The following is a 24103-nucleotide window of genomic DNA, read 5'->3' as shown; positions in this document are numbered from 1 at the left end:
TGAAGATCTATGGGTGTTTGGGGGAAGGAGGGGGGAGAGTGAGGGAATATATTATCATGAACAGAACTTATGAAGAACCAAACAGCTGTTAGGAATGCAGCAGGAAGTTCAAGTGCTCTTGTTGGTCCGTGGCAAAACGAATGGGCTGTGAGCAGCACAGGTTACAAAGTCCCGCTTTAAAAACAGCACTGCAGTTACCAGCTTGTAATTGGCAATCTTCATATGCATTGAATGGGAGCAACACCACTTGCCCTTCTATTGTGCCAATGTACTGGACCTCCTTGCTGGGGGATCTAACTGTGGGAGGTGTCTTCTCCTGTTCAGTGCTTACTGAGGTTACTGATGATGAGGATGTCTGTTCCCACACAGTATCACAGTAAATGGTGGCAGATGAAGACCCACATGGTCCATCCAGTCTGCCCAACAAGGTAGCCAGAGCCGTGCCCACCACTCTCTGCAGGCCCCAGTCACCTATGCTTAAATGCTGGTTTGTCAAGTCTCCACCAAGCCAACCATATAGGCAGCCAAAAATGATGGGAGTCTTGATTATAACCATATTTCATCCCCAAGTATTGCTGACAGTTTTTTGACTTGGCTATCTGCTGACTAGGAACCGGAGCTGAGATCTTAGAACCTTTTCCTGGACGTTTATGGTTTATGTAAGGTCAATGTGGTTCACAAAACAGAAATATAAATTAAAACAAAATAAAGACATAAAAAGAGGGAAAGAAATGCCATCAAAAATAGGAGAGAAAATAAACACACACTGTAGACAGACGAACGTAATCAGGAGAGAACGTCTTTCCAGGGACCACTGATCAAGCTCTTTCACCCCAAGGTACCAAAAGCCAAGGTAAAAAGATGGGTTTTAGGCATAGCTTTAAATTTGGCAACCCCTGTCCGCTCCTTCCCTGAAACAGCTGCGAAGATTTCAAAAGCACTTAGAAAGGAAAATTTTTCCTTGTGGTCAGTTTTGAAATAGCCCATGTAGATGCAAAGAAGGCACCTAATTTTCAAAGGGAAACTACATCTAACCAGTGTAAAGTTTGCACACTAAAAATACCTTGCACACTTTCCCCTGATTCTATAAAGGTCGCCAAAAATTGTGCATGCAAATTTAGGCACGCTCTCGATTTGCATGCACAGTTGAATTGAATAACGAGCCAATTAGTGCCAATAATTGGCTTTATAACAAGCAATTATTGGGACTAATTAGATTGAATTGGGACCAACGCGTGTAAAATTAGGTGCAGGATATGCGCCTAAAATTTACGCGTAGTCCTAAAATGAGGGGGCATGGGCGTTTTGGGGTGGGATGGGGCGTGGCTTCAAGTTACATGTGTAATTACAGACTAATGGCGCTCTGTGTGTAAATTTAGGCGCGGGCATTTTCATCACGCTTTCGTTGGTGCAAATTGCTGCAGCTAAATTTATGCACGACTCTCCGCTTAAGCGTGTATTCTGTAAGCCGTGCTGAACTTTAGGTGTGGCTAGTAGAATACCGATTACGTATGTACGTTTTGGCGCCAATTTTTAGGCGCTATATATAGAATCTAGCCTTTTGTATCTGCCGGTACCTATGCATTGTTACCCCTATCTCTCCAACCCAAACACCATTCCTTCTGTCAGGGAATGAATTGTTTTTCCCAGCTAAAAGCGTGCACATTGCAAAACCCTGCAGCCGCTTATAGGTGAGCAGAAAACAGATTTCAGACAACCCAGTTTACTTCAGTAAATCACTATTTACCCGGGTAAATTGCATTGAACACAAGGAGCCTTTAAAATTGAGAGCGTCCGAACTTCACTTTTGTTGATCAGACCCAACACGGTCCATGTTTCGGCAATAAATACCTGCGTCAGGGGTCTGTAGATGAAAGCTGATTCCAAAGCAACAAATAATCCAGTAAAGAAAGACAAACGTCCTGAAAACGACAGGTCTGCTAGGAGCTTGATAATGAGACGCCAAACAGCGTGGGAACGAAATATAGACTTGAAGGAGTATTCTGCACTGTAAGCAGTTGGCAAACGCTGGTGCAGTTAACAGTAAATCAAACCTGGCCTCTGTATCCTGCATTGATTGAGGGATGGCCTTCAAAAAATTGGGGAAACTGTTCCCTGCATTGATAATTGCCTCCTTTTCTTAAGTTCCTTTCTTTATCCATGTTTGCAGGTAGAAATAAGTTCCAGCTAGTAAATACAGGTTGAGCAGCTTTGTAGGGAAGTCTGATGTACGCTTTACTTTGAGACAATACGGGATACGGAGATTGCAGACAGAATGCTTTAAAAAAAAAAAAAAAATCAAACTGCATTTCCATATGCCCTCTGGGCTTTTGTGCTTCTGGAGGCTCTCTGTAATATTGAACTCATCCCCTTTGTTAGACTCTGTGATTATTGTATCTAAATGGGCCTTACACTTTGGCCTTATTCAGGGTCATAGGACTTAACAGGAGAGGGGGAAAACCCCCCTGTTCTGTCAGAACTCATAAACACCAAAGAAAGGGAAGGACCTTGAGCAGCAGCGTTGCAGTCTGTCTTCACTTGTGTCTGTGAAATATGTTTACAGGTGAAGCAAAGTAAATAATAGTGTTATTCTACCCTGGGTAAGGACACCTTTAAAAGTATTTCATATGTAATTCCACCAGTGAGCCGTGGGAGCTGGAGCGTCATTTGAGTGACTTATATCATCAATCTAACACTGGACAGGAATCAGACAAAAATAGTCGTTTTTTTTAAAGGTGTCCTTGCCCAATGCACAATAATACTTATATAAAGATAAGACTGACTTTTACCTGGTCCTGTTTATGCAGTTAACCGGCTAAGTGCCAGTTCCGCCCCCCCCCCCCCCCCCCCCGGAACGCCAGATTTCAGTTCAGTGCTAACTGATTATTTTCAGCAGCATTAAAAAGTTAACGTGAAGGGGCATAATCGTAAGGGACGCCCAAGTTTTCCTGGGGACGTCCTCGCAGGACTGCTCCAGGAAGGGGCAGGGAAACCCGTATTATTGAAACAAGATGGGCGCCTATCTTTCGTTTCGATAATACGGTCGGGGTCGCCCAAATCAGCAAATTTAGGTCGACCTTAGAGATGGTCGTCCCCAGGAGTTGGTCGTTTCTGATTTTTAGCGATAATGGAAAGCGAGGACGCCCATCTCAGAAACGACCAAATCCAAGCCATTTGGTCGTGGGAGGAGCCAGCATTCATAGTGCACTGGTCCCCCTGACATGCCAGGACACCAACCAGGCACCCTAGGGGGCACTGCAGTGGACTTCACAAATTGCTCCCAGGTACATAGCTCCCTTACCTTCAGGCAGATGCACTAACTGAACCGAAAAAGCCCTTCCCTTACCGATTCGGAAAGGAACGGGCATGCATGAAGGAAATCACATGCAAATGAGCTGCTCGCTGTTAGCTCATTTGCATACGATTTCTTTCCTAAGGAGGGGAAGCCAGTGCAGAGCAGCCAAGCATTATGCATGGCTGCTCTGCACATGCCAAATACGGCTTCATACATGCAGGCAAGCTGCGTGTATAAAAGCTGCGTGTATAATAGTCCAGGTGAAAACGTCCAAGTGCTCGTCAGGGACATCTTTTTTTTATTTTTTTTATTTAGAGTATGTGAGAAGGACGTCCATGCCTTTGCTATGCCTCCAACATCCCCTTTATTTATTTGGATTTTGGATCACAAGTAGCAGCAGTGGGATTTGAACCGGCCACCTCTGGATTGCAAGATGCTCCTCCACTCCACTCCCTTGAAATTTGGGGCAGTTCAGGATGTCCAAAATGTTTGAAAGGACGTCCACGCCTTCGCTATGCCTCTGCTGACACACATATACCTCCCCCCACCCCCCAGGGACCTGCATACTGCTGCGATGGACCTGAGTATGACATTTCAGGCTGTCAAAAAAAGTTTTTAAAGTTGTTTCTTTCAGGGTGGGATGGGGTTAGTGACCACTGGGGGAGTCAGGGGAGGTCATCCCCGATTCCCTCTGGTGGTCATCTGGTCAGTTCGGGCACCTTTTTGTGGCTTGGTCGTAAGAAAAAATGGACCAAGTAAAGTCACCCAAGTGCTCATCGGGGACCAAGCCTCAAAAAAGTGCCCGAATTGACCAGATGACCACCGGAGGGAATCGGGGATGACCTCCCCTTACTCCCCCAGTGGTCATCAACCCCCTCCCACCCTAAAAAAAACCATTTTAAATATTTTTTGCCAGCCTCAAATGTCATACCCAGCTCCATGACAGCAGTATGCAGGTCCCAGGAGCAGTTTTAGTGGGTGCAGTGCCCCCCTTCACCCCCTAGGGCTATGGTAGTGGTGTACAGTTGTGGGGAGTGGGTTTTTTTTGGGGGGGGGGGGGGGGCTCAGCACCGAAGGTAAGGGAGCTATGCACCTGGGACCAATTTCTTCAGTCCTCTGCACTGCCCCCTAGGGTACCCGGTTGGTGTCCTGGCATGTAAGGGAGACCAGTGCACTACGAATGCTGGCTCCTCCTACTACCAAAGGGCTTGGATTTAGTCGTTTCTGAGATGGGCGTCCTTGGTTTCCATTATCTGCGAAAATCGGGGACGACCATCTCTAAGGACAACCATCTCTAAGGTCAACCTAAAGTTCACGATTTGGGCGTCCCTGACGGTATTATCGAAACGAAAGATGGCCGCCCATCTTGTTTCAATAATGTGGGTTTCCCCGCCCCTTCGCCGGGACATCCTGCGAGGACGTCCTTAGGAAAACTTGGGCGTCCCTTTCGATTATGCCCCTCCACATAGTATTTTTGCCCTTCCACAATGTAGAGAAAAGTAGTTTGAGTTTATCAGGAGGTTTTTTTATGCCTTTTTTATAAGCCAATGATGAAGCAGCCCTGCTCTTGTTGCTTTTAGCAACTCTTGAGGTTTTTTTCCCCCTGTAGCTAAGACTGATAGATGTTAGACCACAAGAGAACTCTTAAGATTGATTTATATATATATTGAAATTATAATGTGGCCATTAAAAAAAATGTGGCATGGTGGCCATTTTACCGCTGCACAAAAGTGGCTGCAGAGCGAAGTAAACCATGTGCTGACACCTGTACCAGGCCACTTTGTAGCATGGCTTGGTAAAAGGACCCCACTGACTGCAAATAATACTCACTATTTGCAAAGAGGATGCACTGTTAACGACACCACTCCCATAACAACAAAATGGCCAAGAAAACCCGACTGAAATAAAAATTTCCCATAAACGACACAGGAAATGGCATGAAACAACCTTTTTATGACTGTGCTCCCCTATGAAATATCCCATTTTGGGTCAGTATTTAAAGTGGGCGCTGACTTTTGGGAACCACTGTTCTGGGCACCCAAAAGTGCAGGAGGTGAGTGAATCGAGATGGACTAATTAATTTGTTTCCTTTTTTTGGCTGGGGCGAGTTCCACCAAAATTGCAACAGAAGGTACTGATTAAACGTGAAAGGTTACAATGAACTTCATTAAGCTTCATAAACATTCTTGGAGGTTCATGAGCAGGGTGCATGGCTTTTTGGGTACCACCGTTCGGCACTGCAATTTGCTGCTTTTTCGTTTGGCCATTCAAATGGTGGTGTCCATCTCAGTTCACTCACTCGCTGCAGCACTGGCATGGTGGAACTCGTGATGTTAATAACATAGACAACCATAACACTCTGTTCTAGTGCCTTGGAACTCCGAACCCAAATTAATAAATGACCGCACATTTACTTTGTAATTAAATGGAACAACTTGACCTCTAGCTTTATTAAAATACATGACTGTATTTGATACAAACCATCAAACAGAATACCTGAGCCAAATTCTAAGCTCTTAAACGCTACCAATAAATCACCCAGGGGCCCTTTCACAGAGGTGCGCTGAAAAATGGCTTCCGGTAGTGTAGACGCGTGGTTTTTTTTTGGCGCACGCAGAACCATTTTTCAGCGCACCTGTAAAAAAATGCCTTTTTAAAACGTTTTGCCGAAATGGACATGCAGCAAAATGAAAATTGCCTCGCGTCCATTTTGGGTCTGAGGCTGGACCCAAGATGCTCCCGCTGCACAGCAGGGTGCGTCCAACCCAGGTGCAGAGAACTCACGTGCACCAAACTGCAACTTGATAAATTAGCGCTCCTCCAATCACTCGGGCTCGGGTATTCCTGCCCTCCAAACTGCGACATGTGTAAATTAACTTACACAATAAATAAAGCAAGGGGTGGGTAGGAAGGTAGGCTGTTTTCACCTGTGTCCTTGAGAAGAAGAGAACGCGCCCAGTAATCCTGTGGGCTTTAAAGCCCACGTCTCTGACCCCTCCTTCCCAGCAGGAAGTCCTTCCAGGTTCAAAAGCTGTCTTCCGGCTGCCGCGGCTCCCAGCCTATCACAGCTCATGCTCCCTCTCAGCTGGGGCGTGGGTGATCCGGTGCACGACACAGTGTTATGGTCGGCTCCGTGCACTCCAGCTGTCTTCCTTGTTATTTATACTGGGAGACACAATGGGGTTTTTATAATACTTTTCTAAAGCAGAGACACCTAAGAGCAGTGTTTTGGGTGCTCAAAAGTCACGAGTTGCACTATTGCAGGATGGGAATGAATTGAGTGCCCAAAAAAGTATGGGCACCTAAAAGTATAGCTGTTCAAACGACAGTGCCCAGAAGTCCTGCTTTGTTTAAAGTTAATGTGGTAGACGGTGACTGCTGACTGTATTAGTAGCTTTTTTTCAAAAATTGCAGAACAGGGGGAGTGGCTATCTTTTGGCTGTGTAATTTGCTAAATAGCCAAAAGTTAGATATTTATTTATTTGTTTTGGTGGAGACAGGGTTAGAGGCATTACAGAGCTGGGTCTAAAAGTTATCCATTCAGCAATAAAATTCAGACACTGAATGGATAACTTAGCTATCCGTGTCTGAATGTGTCTTAGCAGGTATAATTATCAGTTTAAAGTTGTTCATGTATTCAGTGATGGCACTCATTTGTTTATCAAAACTGAATATATGTATAGATAGCTTTAAATGGATAATTCATCTGTTGAAGGTTACACAGCACCTGACCCTTTGAACATCTTTACCATTTATAAGGTTTGCATTTTTACTTGCGTTTTAAGATTTTGAACTCAGTCTGGGCAGTTTTACATGGTCATTCCTTGGAATTATTATTCATTGCTTTTTCATTTTTCTAAAAATTGGCCTTGTAATTTTGGCGACCCCGGAGTTTGGAATCCTTTGGCAAGTTCCCCTCTAGCTGTGATTTGTCTGAACTTCACACCCCAGGCTGCTTTCTTCTTCCAGCTCCAATTTTGTGGAATTCCCTTCCACTGGAATTAAGCACAGAGACCTTGTTTACAAATTTCAAATAAAACTTGAAGAGCTGTTTTTTTTTCTGTAAGGCCTCCTCAGGGTTTCCTTGAAGATACATTGGGGGGGGGGGGTGAAGTGAGGGGAGATGGAATCTGTGATCAGGTGGTTTCCTTGTGAATCTCTGATTAATGGTCTGTTTTGGTTTAATTGTTGCATCGTAAGAAAAACACGTCCAAGAAGGACGCCCATCAAAAAGTCTGTAGGGAAAAAAAAGTCCAGTGCTCGTCAGGGACGACCTTTTTTTTTTTTTAATGACATGAAGCCGTCTTTGACATGTGCAGAGCAGCCAGCATAATGATTGGCTGTTCTGCGCATGTCCAGCTGGCCGAATGGCTTCCAAGGAAATCGCATGCTGCTGAGCTAACAGCGTGCAGCTCATTTGCATGCGATTTCCTTCATGCATGCCCTTCCCTTGCCGATTCGCTAAGGGATCGGTGGGGGAAGGGCTCTTACGTGGAGTTTAGTGCATCTAGCCCTATATGTTGAATCTAGTATTCTTGTTAAAAGGGTCCCCTACTAATTGGGAAGCAAAACCAGTGATGGGCAGACTTCTACGGTCTATGCCTTGATCGTGACGGAATAGATATGGATGGGCTTGACTGTAAATTTTAAGGGGCTTCGACATTAGCGTCAGAACTTTTAGTACAACAAGAGTGCTGGGCAGACTTCTACGGTCTGTGCCCTGAGAATGGCAAGGACAAATCAAACTCAGGTATACATATAAAGTATTACATACCATGTAAATGACGTTATCTTGTTGGGCAGACTGGATGGACCGTACAGGTCTTTATCTGCCGTCATTTACTATGTACTATGTATTATGACTTCACCTTTCTTCAGAGCTGCTAGGGGGGCCTAATTTATGAGAGGGAGATTTTAGAACAGCCCCCCAATCATATCCCACTCTGTACAAACCCATCCCCTCCCTACCCACTCTTCCTCCTGGCACCTCCCCTTAACACACCTAAATTCCACAGCCTCAGCACCGACAAGCTGCCTCCCCCTTGGACAGCAAGACACGCCTTAATAAGACGTCATCTCCTCCTACCTCCAGACCAGTCTCGTGGCAAGAAGCACAAATACACTTTACAGACTTCATATCCAATACCTGTTTATCATCCCAGAACATCATCATAGCAGGAGACATTAACCTCCACCTTGAAGACACCGGCTCAAATAACGTACACGAATGCAAGGAATTCCTCCAACTCTGGGAGTTCCACTGGCCTAAAATGCAACCCACCCACAAACATGGACACACACTGGACATCATAACTCACAAATTTTCATCTGACGCGAACCTCACATTCAAGGACACAAAATGGATTATCACACCATGGTCAGATCACTACAAAGCAAACACTTCCCTCCTCTGGAAAACAAAAGAGAAACTACAAAAACAGGAAAAAAAGAACCTACACAACGAGAGGAAAAATAGACCCTACAACATTTTGGCAACAAATATACTCCGCCGAATGGATAACAACCACAGAATCACCCCAATTCTTACAAGAATGGGATAATAGATGCAGAACAATCCTAGACAATATAGCCCCACTCCAAACCAGAACCTTGCATAGGATCAACTCAATCCCATGGTTCAATGAAGAACTGAAAGAACTAAAAACACAGGTCAGAAGACTGGAAAGAGCATGGAGCAAAAAAAAAGATGATCACACTCTTAGAGAATGGAAACAGTTACAAAGAAAATACAAATACAGCATTAGACATACCAAAAGAACATATTACAAAATCATAATCGGACCAGACTACAAGGACACTCATAAACTCTTTTCACTTGTTAACAATCTCCTAAACACCACACGGGTCACCTCGAACAACACGGACACCCCATCGGCAGACAACCTAGCGAAGTATTTCAATGAAAAAAATCTTAAAGCTCCGACGCATGATACTAAGTAACACCATTGAATACTCAAGCATCCTTGAATGCCTAGAGCCAACACCCGGGGAATACCCAGCTGACTGAATATGGTCTAATTTTGACTTAATTTCAGTAGATGAACTCTCACACTGGCTCAAAAAATATGCCAAATCTCAGTGCAAACTCGACGTTTGCCCTACCAGCCTAATAAGAGCTGCACCCAAACAATTCAAAAAAGACCTCACGAATCAAATAAACTATAGACTCCTACATGGTCTCTTCCCTACGGAAAATGGAAACATATTACTCACTCCGCTGCCAAAAGATGCCAAGAAAAGCTCAATGGACTTAACCAACTACCGACCAGTCGCCTCTATCCCACTCACTACAAAGCTGATGGAAGGCATAGTGACGAAGCAACTTACGGACTATCTGACCAAACACTCAATCCTACACGAGTCACAGTCAGGATTCCGATCAAATCATAGCACCGAAACCATACTTGTGTCTGCTATGAACTCCTTCAAAAAAACAATTGCAACCGGCAAGAACATACTCATACTACAATTTGACATGTCCAGTGCCTTCGACATGGTGGATCATGGAATACTAATACACATACTAGAATACTTCGGAATCGGAGGCCCAGTTCTCAAATGATTCAAAGGATTCCTCACTACTTGATCCTACCAAGTTATAACGAATACTGCCAGATCACCGCCTTGGACACCGGAATGTGGAGTACCTCAAGGTTCTCCCCTTTCACCCACAATCTTCAACCTAATGATGATACCACTAGCCAAACTCTTGGCCAATCAAAACTTTAACCCATACATATATGCTGACGACGTCACAATCTACATCCCGTTTAAGAGTGACTTAAACGAAATAAACAACGAGATCAGCCAGAGCTTCCAGATCATGCACTCATGGGCGGACTCATTCCGGTTAAAGCTCAATGCAGAAAAAACCCAGTGCCTAGTTCTCACCTCCCAATACAACACAAACAACTACTCCACCATAACCACACCTCACTGCACAATTCCTATCTCAGAAAACCTGAAAATTCTTGTAGTTACAATTGATCGAAACCTCACACTCGATACCCACGTGAAGAACACAACGAAAAAAATGTTCCAATCGATGTGGAAACTCAAAAGAATTAAACCTTTTTTCCGAAGAAACGTCCTTCGCACCCTGGTTCAGTTGCTAGTAATAAGCCACCTGGACTACTGCAATGCTCTGTACGCAGGCTGTAAAGAACAGACCATTAAAAAACTTCAAACAACCCAAAACATGGCAGCCAGACTCCTCTTTGGAAAGCCTAAATTTGAAAGTGCGAAGCCCCTAAGAGAGAAACTACATTGGCTTCTGCTCAAGGAACGCATTGAATTCAAGATCTGCACAACCGTGCACAAAATCATTCATGCAGACGCCCCACTATACATGCTAAACCTAGTGGACCTACCGCCCAGAAATGCCAAAAGATCAGCCCGCAAATTCCTCAATCTGAATTTCCCCAGCTGCAAAGGAGTGAAATACAAACAGGCTTATGCTACGACCTTTGCATACAAAAGTACACAGTCTTGGAATGCGCTACCCAAGGCCCTGAAAACCATGAACAATCTAACCAGCTTCCGCAAAGCTCTGAAAACACACCTCTTTAACAAAGCTTACAGAAGTCACCCTCAATGATACAAATCATCCCCAAACAACCCAAGCACACCTAAAACACTTCATATAACCCACCCAGCATCTGTTCATCTAACGCCTTGTTTACCTCAGCCCTTGATCAACTGTATTTTAATCATGTACTGACTTTAACATAACCCTACTCTGTAAGCCACATTGAGCCTGCAAAAAGGTGGGATAATGTGGGGTACAAATGCAATAAATAAATAAATAAGACCTGTGATATTTTGCTGCTTTTATTGGGAGACTGGTCTCATGGCAACAGGAGATGACGTCTTATTAACGCATCTCCTGCAGTCCACGGATACAGAGACTGCTGCTGAGCAGGACTTTATGGCTCCCCAGTGAGAGAGTGGTCCACTGAATGTGGAAGACTTAGGACAAGATGCACAAGGAGCAGACCTGCTATCTCTTGCTCATTTTAAAAAAATTTACACCAACTGAGTGCAGAGGTACAGAGACTACTTGAGCGATCTGTGGTATACAAATGTCAAACAAACAAATTATATAAATGAATCTATCTGCAACCTGCTAGTCGGGCAGTTCCGTCAGAACCTTAGTTATAAATTTTCAGACCAGGTTTGTCCTCGTGCATAGAACATGGTGTAGGCAGAAACAGCCTTCCACCACATGTCCAGTGGCTGAGACATGAAGAAGTGGGGAGGGGAAAGGAAAAAGGATTTTGGTTTTCTCTCTCTATTGCTACTCTGATCCAGGGGAAGAATTTGAGAATGAAGCTATAAAGAAATCCGATTTGTGCATGAAACTATCACCTCCTCCTTTGGAAGAATATCTTGCTAAACAGGTCATGCTATGGATGTATTAACTTTAGGGAAAAGGTAAACAAAAAGAATTCTCCTTGCGCCAGCCTCAAATTACCAGTGTCCATGAGCACAGGGCATGACAGATAGCTTCTGGTTTTGTTATGAACTGCTGCACATCTGATCTGTGACCTACTGAGTGCTGCAGCTGGTGCAAGTGGTTGGAAAATGCGTTTATTTCTCTCAGCAAATTATCACGAAAGATCCATTATGAAGAGTCAATCCAGAGCAAGTCCCCTGTGTGACAAGGTTTTGTTGAATTAGTGATGAAACTATGCTCAGGGCTTCTTCGGAAAGAGATCTTTGTGAAAGGTGGCATTAAGTTGAAAATCAGAGGCCACATTGAACTGTATTTTTATTCCCAGGGCCTTGGCGAGAGAAGCGATGTGTCCTGTACATCAGCACAGAAGCGAGGTTTCATACTGTTCTAGGGACCTTGTCCTGTTAATAGTTTTCTACAGTTAATGTGGTTTCTTTTAACCCAGGGTTGTTGATGCTTTCGGATGTTGCTGCTTTATCACATCAGTGATAAGATCTGAGACCTGGGACTTCCCAACTTGCAATTTCTGGTGTCTTGTTTCTCGTCTTGCTCATCTGTGTAAAAATCTTAAAAGCACAACTGAAGGGTGTTATTGAGCAAGCGTAAAGAATCTTCTAGCCACAAGCTTGCACACTCTGTGTACTTTCCTTCCAGAGAAAGCTGCATTAAGGAAATATTATATGTTGGCTTTGCATTCGGTGGCCCTTGTGGCAGTGTACAGTTGTATAGAGTCTTGGAGAGATAGCAGTATAACAGGTCGCTCACATTTACACACCACTTAAGTGTGTAAGTGTACAGAATACTGTCACTTTCACGAGCAAGTGTACATTTATATGCTCAAGTCAGAGATTGATTGACCATTGGGACAATAGGGCAGTGCCCAAGGGCATGGGAGCCAACTTTTCAAAATTATTGGGGGTGCTAAGCTCAGTGGAAATAATTCATCCCTGGACATATACAAGGAATTTTCTCAATATTGGGGGTGCTCAAGCACCCACAGCACCGGCTCTTATGCCCAAGGGCACACACCAGTTGGGGGCCTACTCTTCCCTAGCCTCTGTCTAGTTTAAACTCTAAGGTGGTAAAGGGCCCATGACCTTTATTGCCCTGGTTCCCAGATCCCTGTCAGATTGCCCAAGTTCAAGTGGCAGCAAGACACTTCAATGCTGTTCTGCAAGGGCACATGTAGGTAGTGTGAGGTGGTGGAGATGAAAACGGTAACGGAATGTGTGGGATAAGCACAAAGGATTCCTAAATGGAAAGAGAATGAATTCAAGTCCACTTAGCTGTGCTTAAGTGGCTAGTCCAGTAGCTAGGTAGTAAGGCTTGTACCGGGCAGACTTCTACGGTTTCTGATCCGATTATGAATAGATAGATGTGGTTGGGCTGGAGTAGTTTCGACGGCAACTCCAGAAATTGAAAATTAAGTCACTACCGGGCAGACTTTTACAGCCTGTGCCCTGAAAATGGCAAGGACAGCTCAAGATTAAGTGTACATATGTTGGGTAGACTGGATGTACATAAGTATTGCCATACTGGGACAGACCAAAGGTCCATCAAGCCCAGCATCCTGTTTCTAACAGTGGCCAATCCAGGTCAGAAGTACCTGGCAAGATCCCAAAGAAGTACGATACATTTTATGCTGCTTATCCTGGAACTAAGCAGTGGATTTTCCCCAAGTCCATTTTAATAATGATCCATGGACTTTTCCTTTAGGATGCCATCAAAACCTTTTTTTAAACCCTGCTAAGCTAACTGCTTTTAGTACATTCTCTGGCAACGAATTCCAGAGTTTAATTACACGTTGAGTTATCATCTACTTATGGGGTCAATATTCAGTCATTGCCGGTGAGCGTTTTGCTCACTGCCGATGGCGTTATTCCTGAATATTCAAAGCCGGGAGCTGTGAGGCCTCCGGCTTTGAATATCCGGTTATTTTTAAGTCAACTAAGACATAGTCGCTTAAGTCGATATTCATCACTTAAGCAGCCATGGGTTACCACAAAAAAATAGAACAGACTTTTATGCAGACCCATTTATGTGGTAAACCTGGCAGCTTAAGGGTCGAATATAACACTTGAGAGGCAAAGTGCTGACTCTGCCTCTGGAATGCCCCCAACATAGCTGGATTTGGGGCCCTTTTACTAAGCAGTGGTAAGCCCACCGCAGGCTTACCGCACGCCAATCTAGAGCTACCACCTACCCAATGCGGGCACCGGCAGTAGTTCCACACCCAGCACACGGCATTTCTGGCGCTAGAGGAAATAGTCAAAAAATATTTCTCCAGGCGATTACCTGGTGGTAATTGGGCAACGCCACATGTTACTTGTTTACCGCTGGGTTACTACAGGAGCCCTAATGCCACCTTGATGGGTGGCGGTAAGTGCTCCCCCCCCCCCCCCCCCCCCCGCATAGCCAAGTTGTAAGAGCAATCTTACCTCTTGGCCTTTTTACCCGCTGCAATAAAAAGGGCCTCAGCGTGCGGCAAAAAAATGGCCCCTGCAGCTAGCATAGGGCCCTTTTTTACCGCAGCTTAGTAAAAGGGCCCCTTTGTGTTTGAGGCTAACTGCGATATTCAGCAGCGCTTAGCCGGTTAAGTGCAGCTGACTATTAGCTGCTAGCCCAGACCGAGCGATTTAACCAGTTAGCAGCCAGCTAAATCGTGTTGAATATGGTTTTGTGTTACTATGTATAGTATGTAAATGCAAAGGGGCATTCACATGGATGGCGCATGGAGCAGGGCTGTAACAAATACAGAAGAAACCTGTCTTCGCAGAAAACAACAATAATCAAACACAGCGAAGATGACGCAAAATAACGGTAAAATGAAAAAAAGAAGAAAAAAAGGAGAAAAAAAGAAGAAACAACAAAAAAATGGAACAAGGAAATAAAGAATTGAAAAGATGAGGTATGCAAAAATATGCACAAGAAAAAAAGAAAAATGTGTGTATAAACAAAATCAAAAATCAGAAAAGGACGACACAAGAAAAATGCAAAAAAAATAAATTAATTAAAATGATTTTATTAAGGTGATATGACTCGACACAGCTGTGTTTCGGCCCAACCGGCCTGCGTCAGGAGTCTGTTACACCATGTATATATTCTCTGGCAATATAAGTTCTTGTAAGAAATTCAATAAAATTGCCAGTGAACGCCAGTAGCTTTGAAACTCTGCTTAACAAGATATAGATACACTTTCCATACCAGAATTCTACATAACGATTGTTGTCAAACTACGCACACAGCCTTTTTAAAGGTAGAGTGTTATTGAATAAAATTTTATTGAATTTCCTACAAGAATTTATATTGCCAGAGAATATATACATGGTGTAACAGACTCCTGACGCATGGAGCAGGGCTGCCACTTATATGCGCAACTTTCAGAATACAATTAAGTTCGCACATTCTTGCTGCATTTGGGTGTCCGCAGTTTTACCAGGTCTATGGCTGGTGTACCTGCAGGTGCCTAAATGTGAGGCGCAGCAATACTGGGTTATCCTAATTTTCTATCATAGAATTTGGGGGCTCAGACGTGGTTATAGAACAGGCTCTCACACCCTGGCATTGGGTGCCAATTTCCACAATAATGTATTCAATCAGTGTAATATGACTTCCGGGCAAGCCTTTTTATAGTTTCTTTTGTGATGGTCAGTTTGGAAGTACTTGGGGTCATTGAAGCTTTCAGAGAATCTGGTTTATTATCGGGGAAAATTAAAGACTGTGGGGCCGATATTCAGACCATAGGAGGGAGCCTGGTTAATTCCCGTGGTCAGTGGCAAACCCGGAAATTCATTGCCGGGGCCTTATCCAGCGATCAGCATTGAATTTCTGTTTTTTTTGGCCACTAAAAACATAGCTGGTTAAACCGATATTCATCGGCTGACTTACTGAGTTATAATGGCCAAACTTAGACCTCCTGTTTTTGCGGTCTTAAACTTAGTTGGCCAGCCAATGAATATTGGCACTAACCAGCTATGTCGCTTGACATAACTGGTGACTGGTCTAGCCTCTGTGTAATCCTGCCCCTTGTCCCTGGGGAGGGGAAAACACTTCAGCCCTAGAGGCTGGAAATAAGAGAGACAATCAGACTTAGATATAGGCACAACCAGTAAAAAAATCTTTATTGGTATCTCACTAAGCCAATACAAAATAATTGTTCTCTCTGGAGCAGGTTGTCACACAGAAAAGCTAGGCGCAAAGACTGAATAACAGAACTGCTCAGCAAAAACTTTCTTAACCGTCACATATATACTGTTGTAAGATTCGTTTCTCCCAAATCATGTGATTGCTCCTAAACTAATTTATGGATTTTCCTGTAATATTCTGTTCTTTTTTTTTATAGCAATTTCCTACATTGTATCATGCTCTCCTCTTTTGTGCACATGCACACTTTGTGGCAATTGGCTAATTCCTTATCAGTAAAGCGTGATCACAGCGTGCCAAAACCATGTAGCAAGCAAGTAGGATATTATAAAACACCTGGTGTCCTTCTATCTGACAGGAACAACTCCTTCTATGGAGGGTCCTCAGTCTCTCATCACCACCAAGGTTATATTCATGTGTATCTGCCATATATGGACCACATAGCCTCATTTCCTCCTGAGTTTCTCCTTGGCATGTGATATGTGCTTTCCATTTACTGATAAAGCACTGTTGCTTACATGCAGCTGCAGGGAGAAACTAAAAATATGCTGAAGACAGCAAAGCAAGGAATACTGAGGGCCAGCAGGGCCTTATTACAGGCCTAGTATAGGAAGGAATATTTATTTTTGTTACATTTGTACCCCGCGCTTTCCCACTCATGGCAGGCTCAATGCGGCAGGCAATGGAGGGTTAAGTGACTTGTACACCTTTAAGTGGAATATTCAGCCGAGATAGCCAGCTATCTCATGCTGAATATTAGCGCTTAGCTGGCATAAGGCTATTTAACAGCCGGTTAAATAATTTTAAATATTGGCTGGTGTTTGAATAAGAAGGCCCATGGTACTTTTTGTTGACAAATTTTGGGTGAGTTTGAAAGAGAAGGTGGGCATGTATCTTCACTTTGAAATTTATTGCTGGAACAAAATACCTGATGTTAGCACCTGCTTTTATGAGACTTATCTTCCTATTCTACCTAAAACACAATTTCTTCCCGCCCAGAAGGACTTCTTTTATATGTGGCTAAAAGAAATGTTTCTGCTTCCTTGTGCTTCCAGTAGGGTCTCCAACTGATTCTATTTTTTTTTTTTTAGAATACACTGATCCAGTCCTGGTTTTAGCCTCTTCCTCACTGCACACTGGGAATTGTAGTCCAGCTTTTCCCTAATAAAAGAAAAACTACAAGTCCCTGTATGCACTGTGGTTAAAAAAAAAAAAAAAAAACATTGCTTTCTCTTTCTGATGATCTGGACGTATGCTGATTCCAGGCAATTGGCAAGTCCTGTAATATGGAATAATTTACCTCATGGATTACAGGCTTAGGCAGATATACTTTCACAAGAAATGTAAATTGTTTATTATTTCAGAAGCTTTTGATTCCCAAAGGAATTGGGATAAGGATGGTAGGTTGTGCCATTTTGGGAGTTTGTTTATTATGGGCACAGTTTTCAAATGTACTCACAGCTCCTGCTGTCTAGGTAAGTGCCACTGGCTAGGGCATCCCTTTACTTTCAGCAGCACTGGCCAGATAGTACTGCTGAAAATCATTACGCACTGCTCTAGCACTAAATGTTTGGAATTTTTTTGGCTGTAGCCTGTGTTTTAGTATATTGATATAGGTGATTTTATGTGTTCCATATGTGTAATCATTGTAACCTACTGAGAGAAGGATTTTTTTTCTGGGTTGATGGTGTATACATTTGCATAAAAATACAATAAATAAAATAATCTATCACCTTACCTTCATATTTGAGGACAAAAGCTCAATAAGTTTTCTGTTTCAGTGGAGGGATGAATGCAACATTTAATTCAGCATATTTTTTGACCCCACACCTTCCGGATGATCTTTTGGGCTTCCAATTCAATTGCAGTAGAAGCTTTTCCTCATGGAATTTGGCTAGAACCCATTTTGGAGGAAATTCTATACATGTACTGAATGTTAGGCTCTACTTCGCCAAATGTTTGGCATAAAAAAAGTGTTCTAACAGATGCAAGATGCCACAACGGGGCAGAAACGGCAGATCTACGTAAAAACACACTTACACGCCTGTTTATAGAATAGTGCCTAAGTGTTTCTGCGAGGATCTGCAAAGGGGGATATGGGCCATAGGAGGGGCATGGGCGGGCCAGGGACGTTCCCTTAAAATGCACGCAGTGTTTTAGAATTTGGGGGATCAACACCAAACTTGCATGCTGGGATTTACATCGGATTTCATTTGGTGTAACTCCTTGTACCCAGTGTTGAGTGCAGATCCCAGCACTATGAGCTATTCTGTAAAGGGCGTCGATACTGGAATGCCCTTTATAGAATACCTTTCAGCGCCAATTTTTTTGGCACTGAATTTTGAGCGCCATTTATAGAACTTTCCCCTTTAAACCTAGGTTTGCTAACTGCCTTGCCCATGTTCTCCAGCTACAAATTCCATAGCTTACTTGTATGTTGAGTGAAAGTACTCTTTCTCCACTTTATTATAAATCTGCTACCTGTTAGTTTTATGGAGTGTCACCAAGTCATTGAGAGGCTAAAAAGCTGTTTCCTATTTATCCGTTCCACTCCGCTCATGATTTTATAGACCTGTATCATATCCCCTCAGCTCTCTGTCTTCTCCAAACTAAAAACTCCAACCTGATCAGCTCTGTTGTACTAAATTCTGAAATCTGGCATATGGTCTTATTTTCACTAATCTAATCCAGAGTTTTGGGGACCTCCTAACCAATCAAGTTTTCAAGGTTATTCATAATGAATATGGCCACATAATCTGATGGCTCTGCTAACCTGTTTTTCTTCTTCCACAGGATGTTGGTCTCCCAGAGTATCCGCACTATTCCAGGGATTACAGTCCACATCCGGTTCGTGGACCTATTCTGCAGCCCCAGCGAAGGCGGCCCTCACTGCTGTCCGAATTCCAGCCAGGGAGTGAAAGGTAGGATTGGTCACCTGCAGGGGGTGCTCTCTGAGACCTTCCTTTTTATTTCTTCCCTCTCTACATTTCCTTAATCTTGGTAGTACCAGCATTATGCCTTACATGTGAATATTTGTTTTGTTATTATTATTTATATTTCTTTTTAAAAAGGTTTTTAACAGTTTTGAAAGGTCAGACTGACCATACGGGAAACTGGGCATTGCCCAAGGGCCCAGGGCAGTCAGGGAGCCCCAGTACTTGGTTCCCATGTACCCGACATCCCTCTCCATGACTGTGACATCCCCCTCTCTCTCCCTCTCCCGTGCTCCCCGTCTACCAGCTACATTGGTCATCTGCTGCTGATGCTGGAATTTCCTTCTGCCACGGCCTGCTCCCCCTTCTGACGTAACTTCCTTCTTCCACATGGGCAGGCCACGGCAGAAGGAAGTTCTGGCTTCAGGAGCTGGCCTAAAGGAAAAGGTCAGTGGCATTGACAGCAAGGAGAGAGGGAGGGGGCAGCAGGACTGGGGGGACGGGGAGCAATGATCCTCATTGCTTGGGGGCCTAGGTCACTTTCAGTCCGCCCCTGACTTGTTGCTTATGCACAGATTTATAGATTTATTTCTTCAGTACAAAATCCTTAAGGCTTTTTTAAATATCTTGCTGCAAATTCTCTTGACTCGCATTTTGGGGCCTTTCTTTGGATAAATTTGGCTGAAATTTGGAAACACACCTGCTACATTTCAGCCAGTTTGTCCACAGAGAAAAGGTCCTTAACCTATATCCCAGCAAGATGAGGTCATCACCGCATTTGCAGGAATGAATGAAACTGGCATTCACAGCACAAGTAGGCTGTCAGATGTTCTGTTTTGTGTTACCTTTGAACAGGGGCGTAGCCAGACCTGGGCGGGAGGGGGAGCCAGAGCCCGAGGAGGGGGGGCACTGTTTAGCTGCCGACCCCCCCCCCCCCCCCCCCCCCCCCCCCCCGCTGCTGCAACCGCAAACCCGCCACCCGCCCTGCCCCGCCACAGCATCAGGTACCTTGTTTGCTGGCGGGGTCCCCAATCCCCGCCAGCTGAAGAGTCCTCTTCAGCGCCGGTCGACTCTGGCGCCTTCGTTGTGTGATCATCTGTTTCTGACGCCTTACCTCCTGCACAGGGCTACATGCACGGTGCAGGACGTAAGGCGTCAGAAACAGATGATCACAAAACGAAGGCGCTGGAGTCGACTGGCGCTGAAGAAGACTGTTTGGCTGGAGGGGATTGGGGACCCCCGCCAACAAACAAGGTACCTGATGATGCGGTGGGGGGGTCAAATGTAGAGGGGGCCATGCCCCCGTGGCCCCACGTAGCTACGCCCCTGCCTTTGAAGCACGCTCTTCTCTGGCAAGCTAGATAATTCAGAAGTACAAGTAACTTGATATTATTAAACCCTGACTGCTTTGTTACTCAGATCTCCTCCATTTGTGCCCATTTTGAACTTTTACTTTTATTCAGCTATTTCAAGATTTCCACTCAGTGGTGTAGCCAGATGGCTGATTAGGGTGGGCCTGAGCCCAGGTGGGTGAGCCTGAAGCAGTGGCGTAGCCAGATGTGGACATGGGTGGGGGGGGGGGCAGAGCCCAGAGTGGGGAGGCACATTTTGACCCACTTCCCCGCTGCCTGTCGCCGATTTGTCCCAACACTGGTGTCTGCTGCATTGCCTGCCCTGCTGTTTTTCTCACATTGCGTACACACTTGTTTTAATGAAATTGAGCATGCATGAAGTGTCATGCATGGGGCCACGTGGGCCTGGGCCCCCGCAGATTTCACCCTGGACCCCCCTCCCGCCGTCAACCCTCCCTCACTGAGGTCCGCTTCCTCCTGCTGCTGCCTTTAAAAATATTCCTTCAGCTGGCGGGGGACCCCAACCCCCGCCAGCCGAGCCGAGGTCTTTTAAGTTCTTCTTTGTCCTACTACTACTACTTAACATTTCTAAAGTGCTACTAGGGTTACGCAACGCTGTTCAGTTTAACAAAGAAAGACAGTCCCTGCTCAAAGGAGCTTACAATCTAATGGACAAAATGTGCAGACAATCAAATTGGGGCAGTCTAGATTTCCTGAATAGAGGTATGATGGTTAGGTGCCGAAGGCGACATTGAAGAGGTGGGCTTTGAGCAAGGATTTGAAGATGGGCAGGGAGGGGGCTTGGCGTATGGGCTCAGGAAGTTTATTCCATGCATAGGGGGAGGCGAGGCAGAAAGGGAGGAGCCTGGAATTGGCTGTTTCTGTGAGTCTGACGTCCTGCACGTACAATGTGCAGTGACGTCAGACTCCGAAACTGGATTCAGGAGCTTTGAACAGCACGGAGGACGAAGAAGAACTTGAAAGACCTCGGCTCAGCTGGCGGGGGTTGAGGTCCCCCGCCAGCTGAAGGAATATTTTTAAAGGCAGCGGCAGGAGGAAGCGGACCTTGGCTGGCGGGGGTTGGGGTCCCCCGCCAGCAAAGGTAGGTGAAGGCGGCGGGGGGGGGGGGGGGGGGGGGGCTATAATGTGCCACCCTCACTGGCTCTGGCCTCCCCTACCGCTGAAGTTCAGATACGCCTCTGGTGTCATGCATGCTCAGTTTCACTAAAACGAATATGCAAGTGACATGAGGGGAAGAGCAGGGCAGTCAATGCGGCAGAGAGCCAGAGACCAGCCCTGGAAAAACGCTTCAGCTGGGGGGGGTTAGGGACCCTCACCAGCCAAACCAGGGGCCCCAGAGCCAATTTGGGGGGGCCCAGGGCCCTGTGGCCCCCCGTAGCTGTGCTACTGGCCTGAAGATTCATCTCTTCCTCACCCCCCTCCGGTGCTCCCCTCTTCAAACCAAAAGAAATTCTTGAGCTGGCGAAGATACAGAAGCCCCACCAGCTGAAGACTTCCGCCTGGCAGAAAGACCACTTACACCCAGAGTCGCTGACATGGTCAGCCTCCGCACATGTGCACAAACTGAGCATGCGTGAGGGGTGGGGCAGCAGCGACTTGGAGACACTGCGGCTGACTCACAAAGTGTACGTGCTCTTTCTGCTAGGCGAGGGTCTTCAACTGGTGAGGTTTGCGGATCCCCACCGGCCGCACCAGTGGAGCACTGGTTTGTAGGCCCTGGCCCACCCGTGGCTACACTGCTGCTTCCACTTATATTGAAGCAGCTCTAGGATTTGCATAAGTACATAAGTACATAAGTAATGCCATACTGGGAAAAGACCAAGGGTCCATCGAGCCCAGCATCCTGTCCACGACAGCGGCCAATCCAGGCCAAGGGCACCTGGCAAGCTTCCCAAACGTACAAACATTCTATACATGTTATTCCTGGAATTTTGGATTTTTCCAAGTCCGTTTAGTAGCGGTTTATGGACTTGTCCTTTAGGAAACCGTCCAACCCCTTTTTAAACTCTGCTAAGCTAACCGCCTTCACCACTTTCTCCGGCAACAAATTCCAGAGTTTAATTACACGTTGGGTGAAAAAAACTTTTCTCCGATTTGTTTTAAATTTACTACACTGTAGTTTCATCGCATGCCCCCTAGTCCTAGTATTTTTGGAAAGCGTAAACAGACGCTTCACATCCACCTGTTCCACTCCACTCAATATTTTATTTACCTCTATCATGTCTCCCCTCAGCCGTCTCTTCTCCAAGCTGTATAGCCCTAGCCTCCTTAGTCTTTCTTCATAGGGAAGTCGTCCCATCCCCGAGGGAAGTCGTCCCATCCCCCTTAATGGTTTGGATTTACGGGATTACAGTATCTTATAAGGTTTGGATCTAGCAAACCAGTCTGATTAAAAAATAAAATGTTTATATTATCTAGAGCTGAACCTGTGACTGATTTGTATGATTACATTCCAGTCAGTTTGTTGATAGAGAGTTACTGCTATTGAGCTGACTTGCTGAGCAGTTAATCAGCTGTAGGGTCTTTAGGACTGTGGAATGTGGGTTTGAGAGGAGAATAGCTCTGCACCAGTGAGTGATTAATAGTGCAGATAAAGCTCACAAGAGGAGACAGACCGTGAAACAAAAGAACATTAGTAGAGCCGTGCTGAGACTGACCAATGGTCCATTCAGCCCAGCATCCTGCTTCTGACATTACCTTGAGCTCACTGCCACTGAAGCATGGCAGGCCTTTGAACCTCTGGGTCTGGAGCTCAGAATCCTTAGTCAGGGAGCTGTTTCTTGGGCTGGTTCTGAATGCCTCTGTACTCTCTTATCCTTCCACTTCAGGAAGTAACACCAGCTTTATTCGTCCTCTTAACTGGCTCCTCAGAAGTCTGTCTGCTCTGTCCAGCATACTTTCACTTTCTTCTCAACATCCTGCTACGTTAATAGCTCAGAGAGATTGGATGATTTTGCTCATTTCTAAACCTCTATTCTTCTAGTTCATGTTTCTCTTTGGATATTTGTCTCTCCTGCCTTGTTCCTGCCTCTGGCTTTTCTTTTTTTTTTCCATCCCAGCTAACCTGATGTCTTCCTGTGGACTATGTGGTATATTGACCTTAGCCTGGATTTCTGTCTTGCTTCATGGACAGAGGTTGTTTGCAAAAATTGTTCTGTTTGGCTTTTGGCTCAGCCTGCACCTAACAGTACTTCAGGTCATTATCTGGATAGTTATCTCTGACACTGTTAAAAGACAGGGACTCTGCCAAGTACTTGTGACCTGGATTGACCACTGTTGGAAGCATGACACTGGGCTAGATGGACCACCGATTTGACCCAGTATAGCTGTTCTGATGTTCAGGTTCAATGGCGTGAAGGAGAATGTTCTTAATGGGGAGTTTCATCTCTTAATGCCTCTTCTGAATGAAAGGAAGGAGGGTTGCACTGAAAGGAAATAATAGGTTTTCTGAGAACTTTGATAAAGAAATGAAAAAGAGAAAAGTTAGGCGCAGTGCCCCAGAGGTGCACGGAGCCGTAGCTAACCTGGCGCCGTGCACCGAGGGGCATGCGCGTTAATGCCAGCAGGGTGCCAGGAAGCGGAGTGGGCGCGTTCCCGCCGCAAATGGAGGCACCCCGCTGGCATGGGAGGAGAGAGAGCAGGGTTTAAAAACCCCGAGTTGGAGCTCGGACAGCCTCTTTTGCGTCCGGGCTCCAGGTGCACAGGTGCACGACTTTTGCTTCAGGTGCGGTGCTGGGGCACCTTCTACGCGGCGGGGAGTTAGCGGCGGCGGCGTTTGATCGGGCCTGCCCTGCAACAGCGGCGGCGGCGTTAGCGGCGGCGGCGTTAACAAATTGTAGCCCGCCTCCCTCGGCGCTATTTCGTCGCGTGTCTTCTCTTCCGG

At 45.3% G+C, this 24103-nt stretch overlaps 1 protein-coding gene across 1 annotated transcript in view; it reads left to right on the top strand.

Annotated features, from left to right (window-relative positions):
- LOC115479673 (nuclear receptor corepressor 2-like) overlaps positions 1 to 24103 on the top strand; it is a 667653-nt gene that overhangs the window by 172149 nt on the left and 471401 nt on the right. The window contains exon 3 of the mRNA XM_030217748.1: positions 18708 to 18835. Within this exon, the coding sequence (XP_030073608.1) occupies positions 18708 to 18835 (128 nt within the window). The remainder of the gene's footprint in view (positions 1 to 18707; positions 18836 to 24103) is intronic.

The sequence above is a fragment of the Microcaecilia unicolor genome, chromosome 11 (genome assembly GCF_901765095.1).
Source record: "Microcaecilia unicolor chromosome 11, aMicUni1.1, whole genome shotgun sequence".
NCBI classification, from domain to species: domain Eukaryota; kingdom Metazoa; phylum Chordata; class Amphibia; order Gymnophiona; family Siphonopidae; genus Microcaecilia; species Microcaecilia unicolor.
Note: the sequence above shows the minus strand (reverse complement) of the source record. Positions and strands in the feature narration are given on the sequence as shown.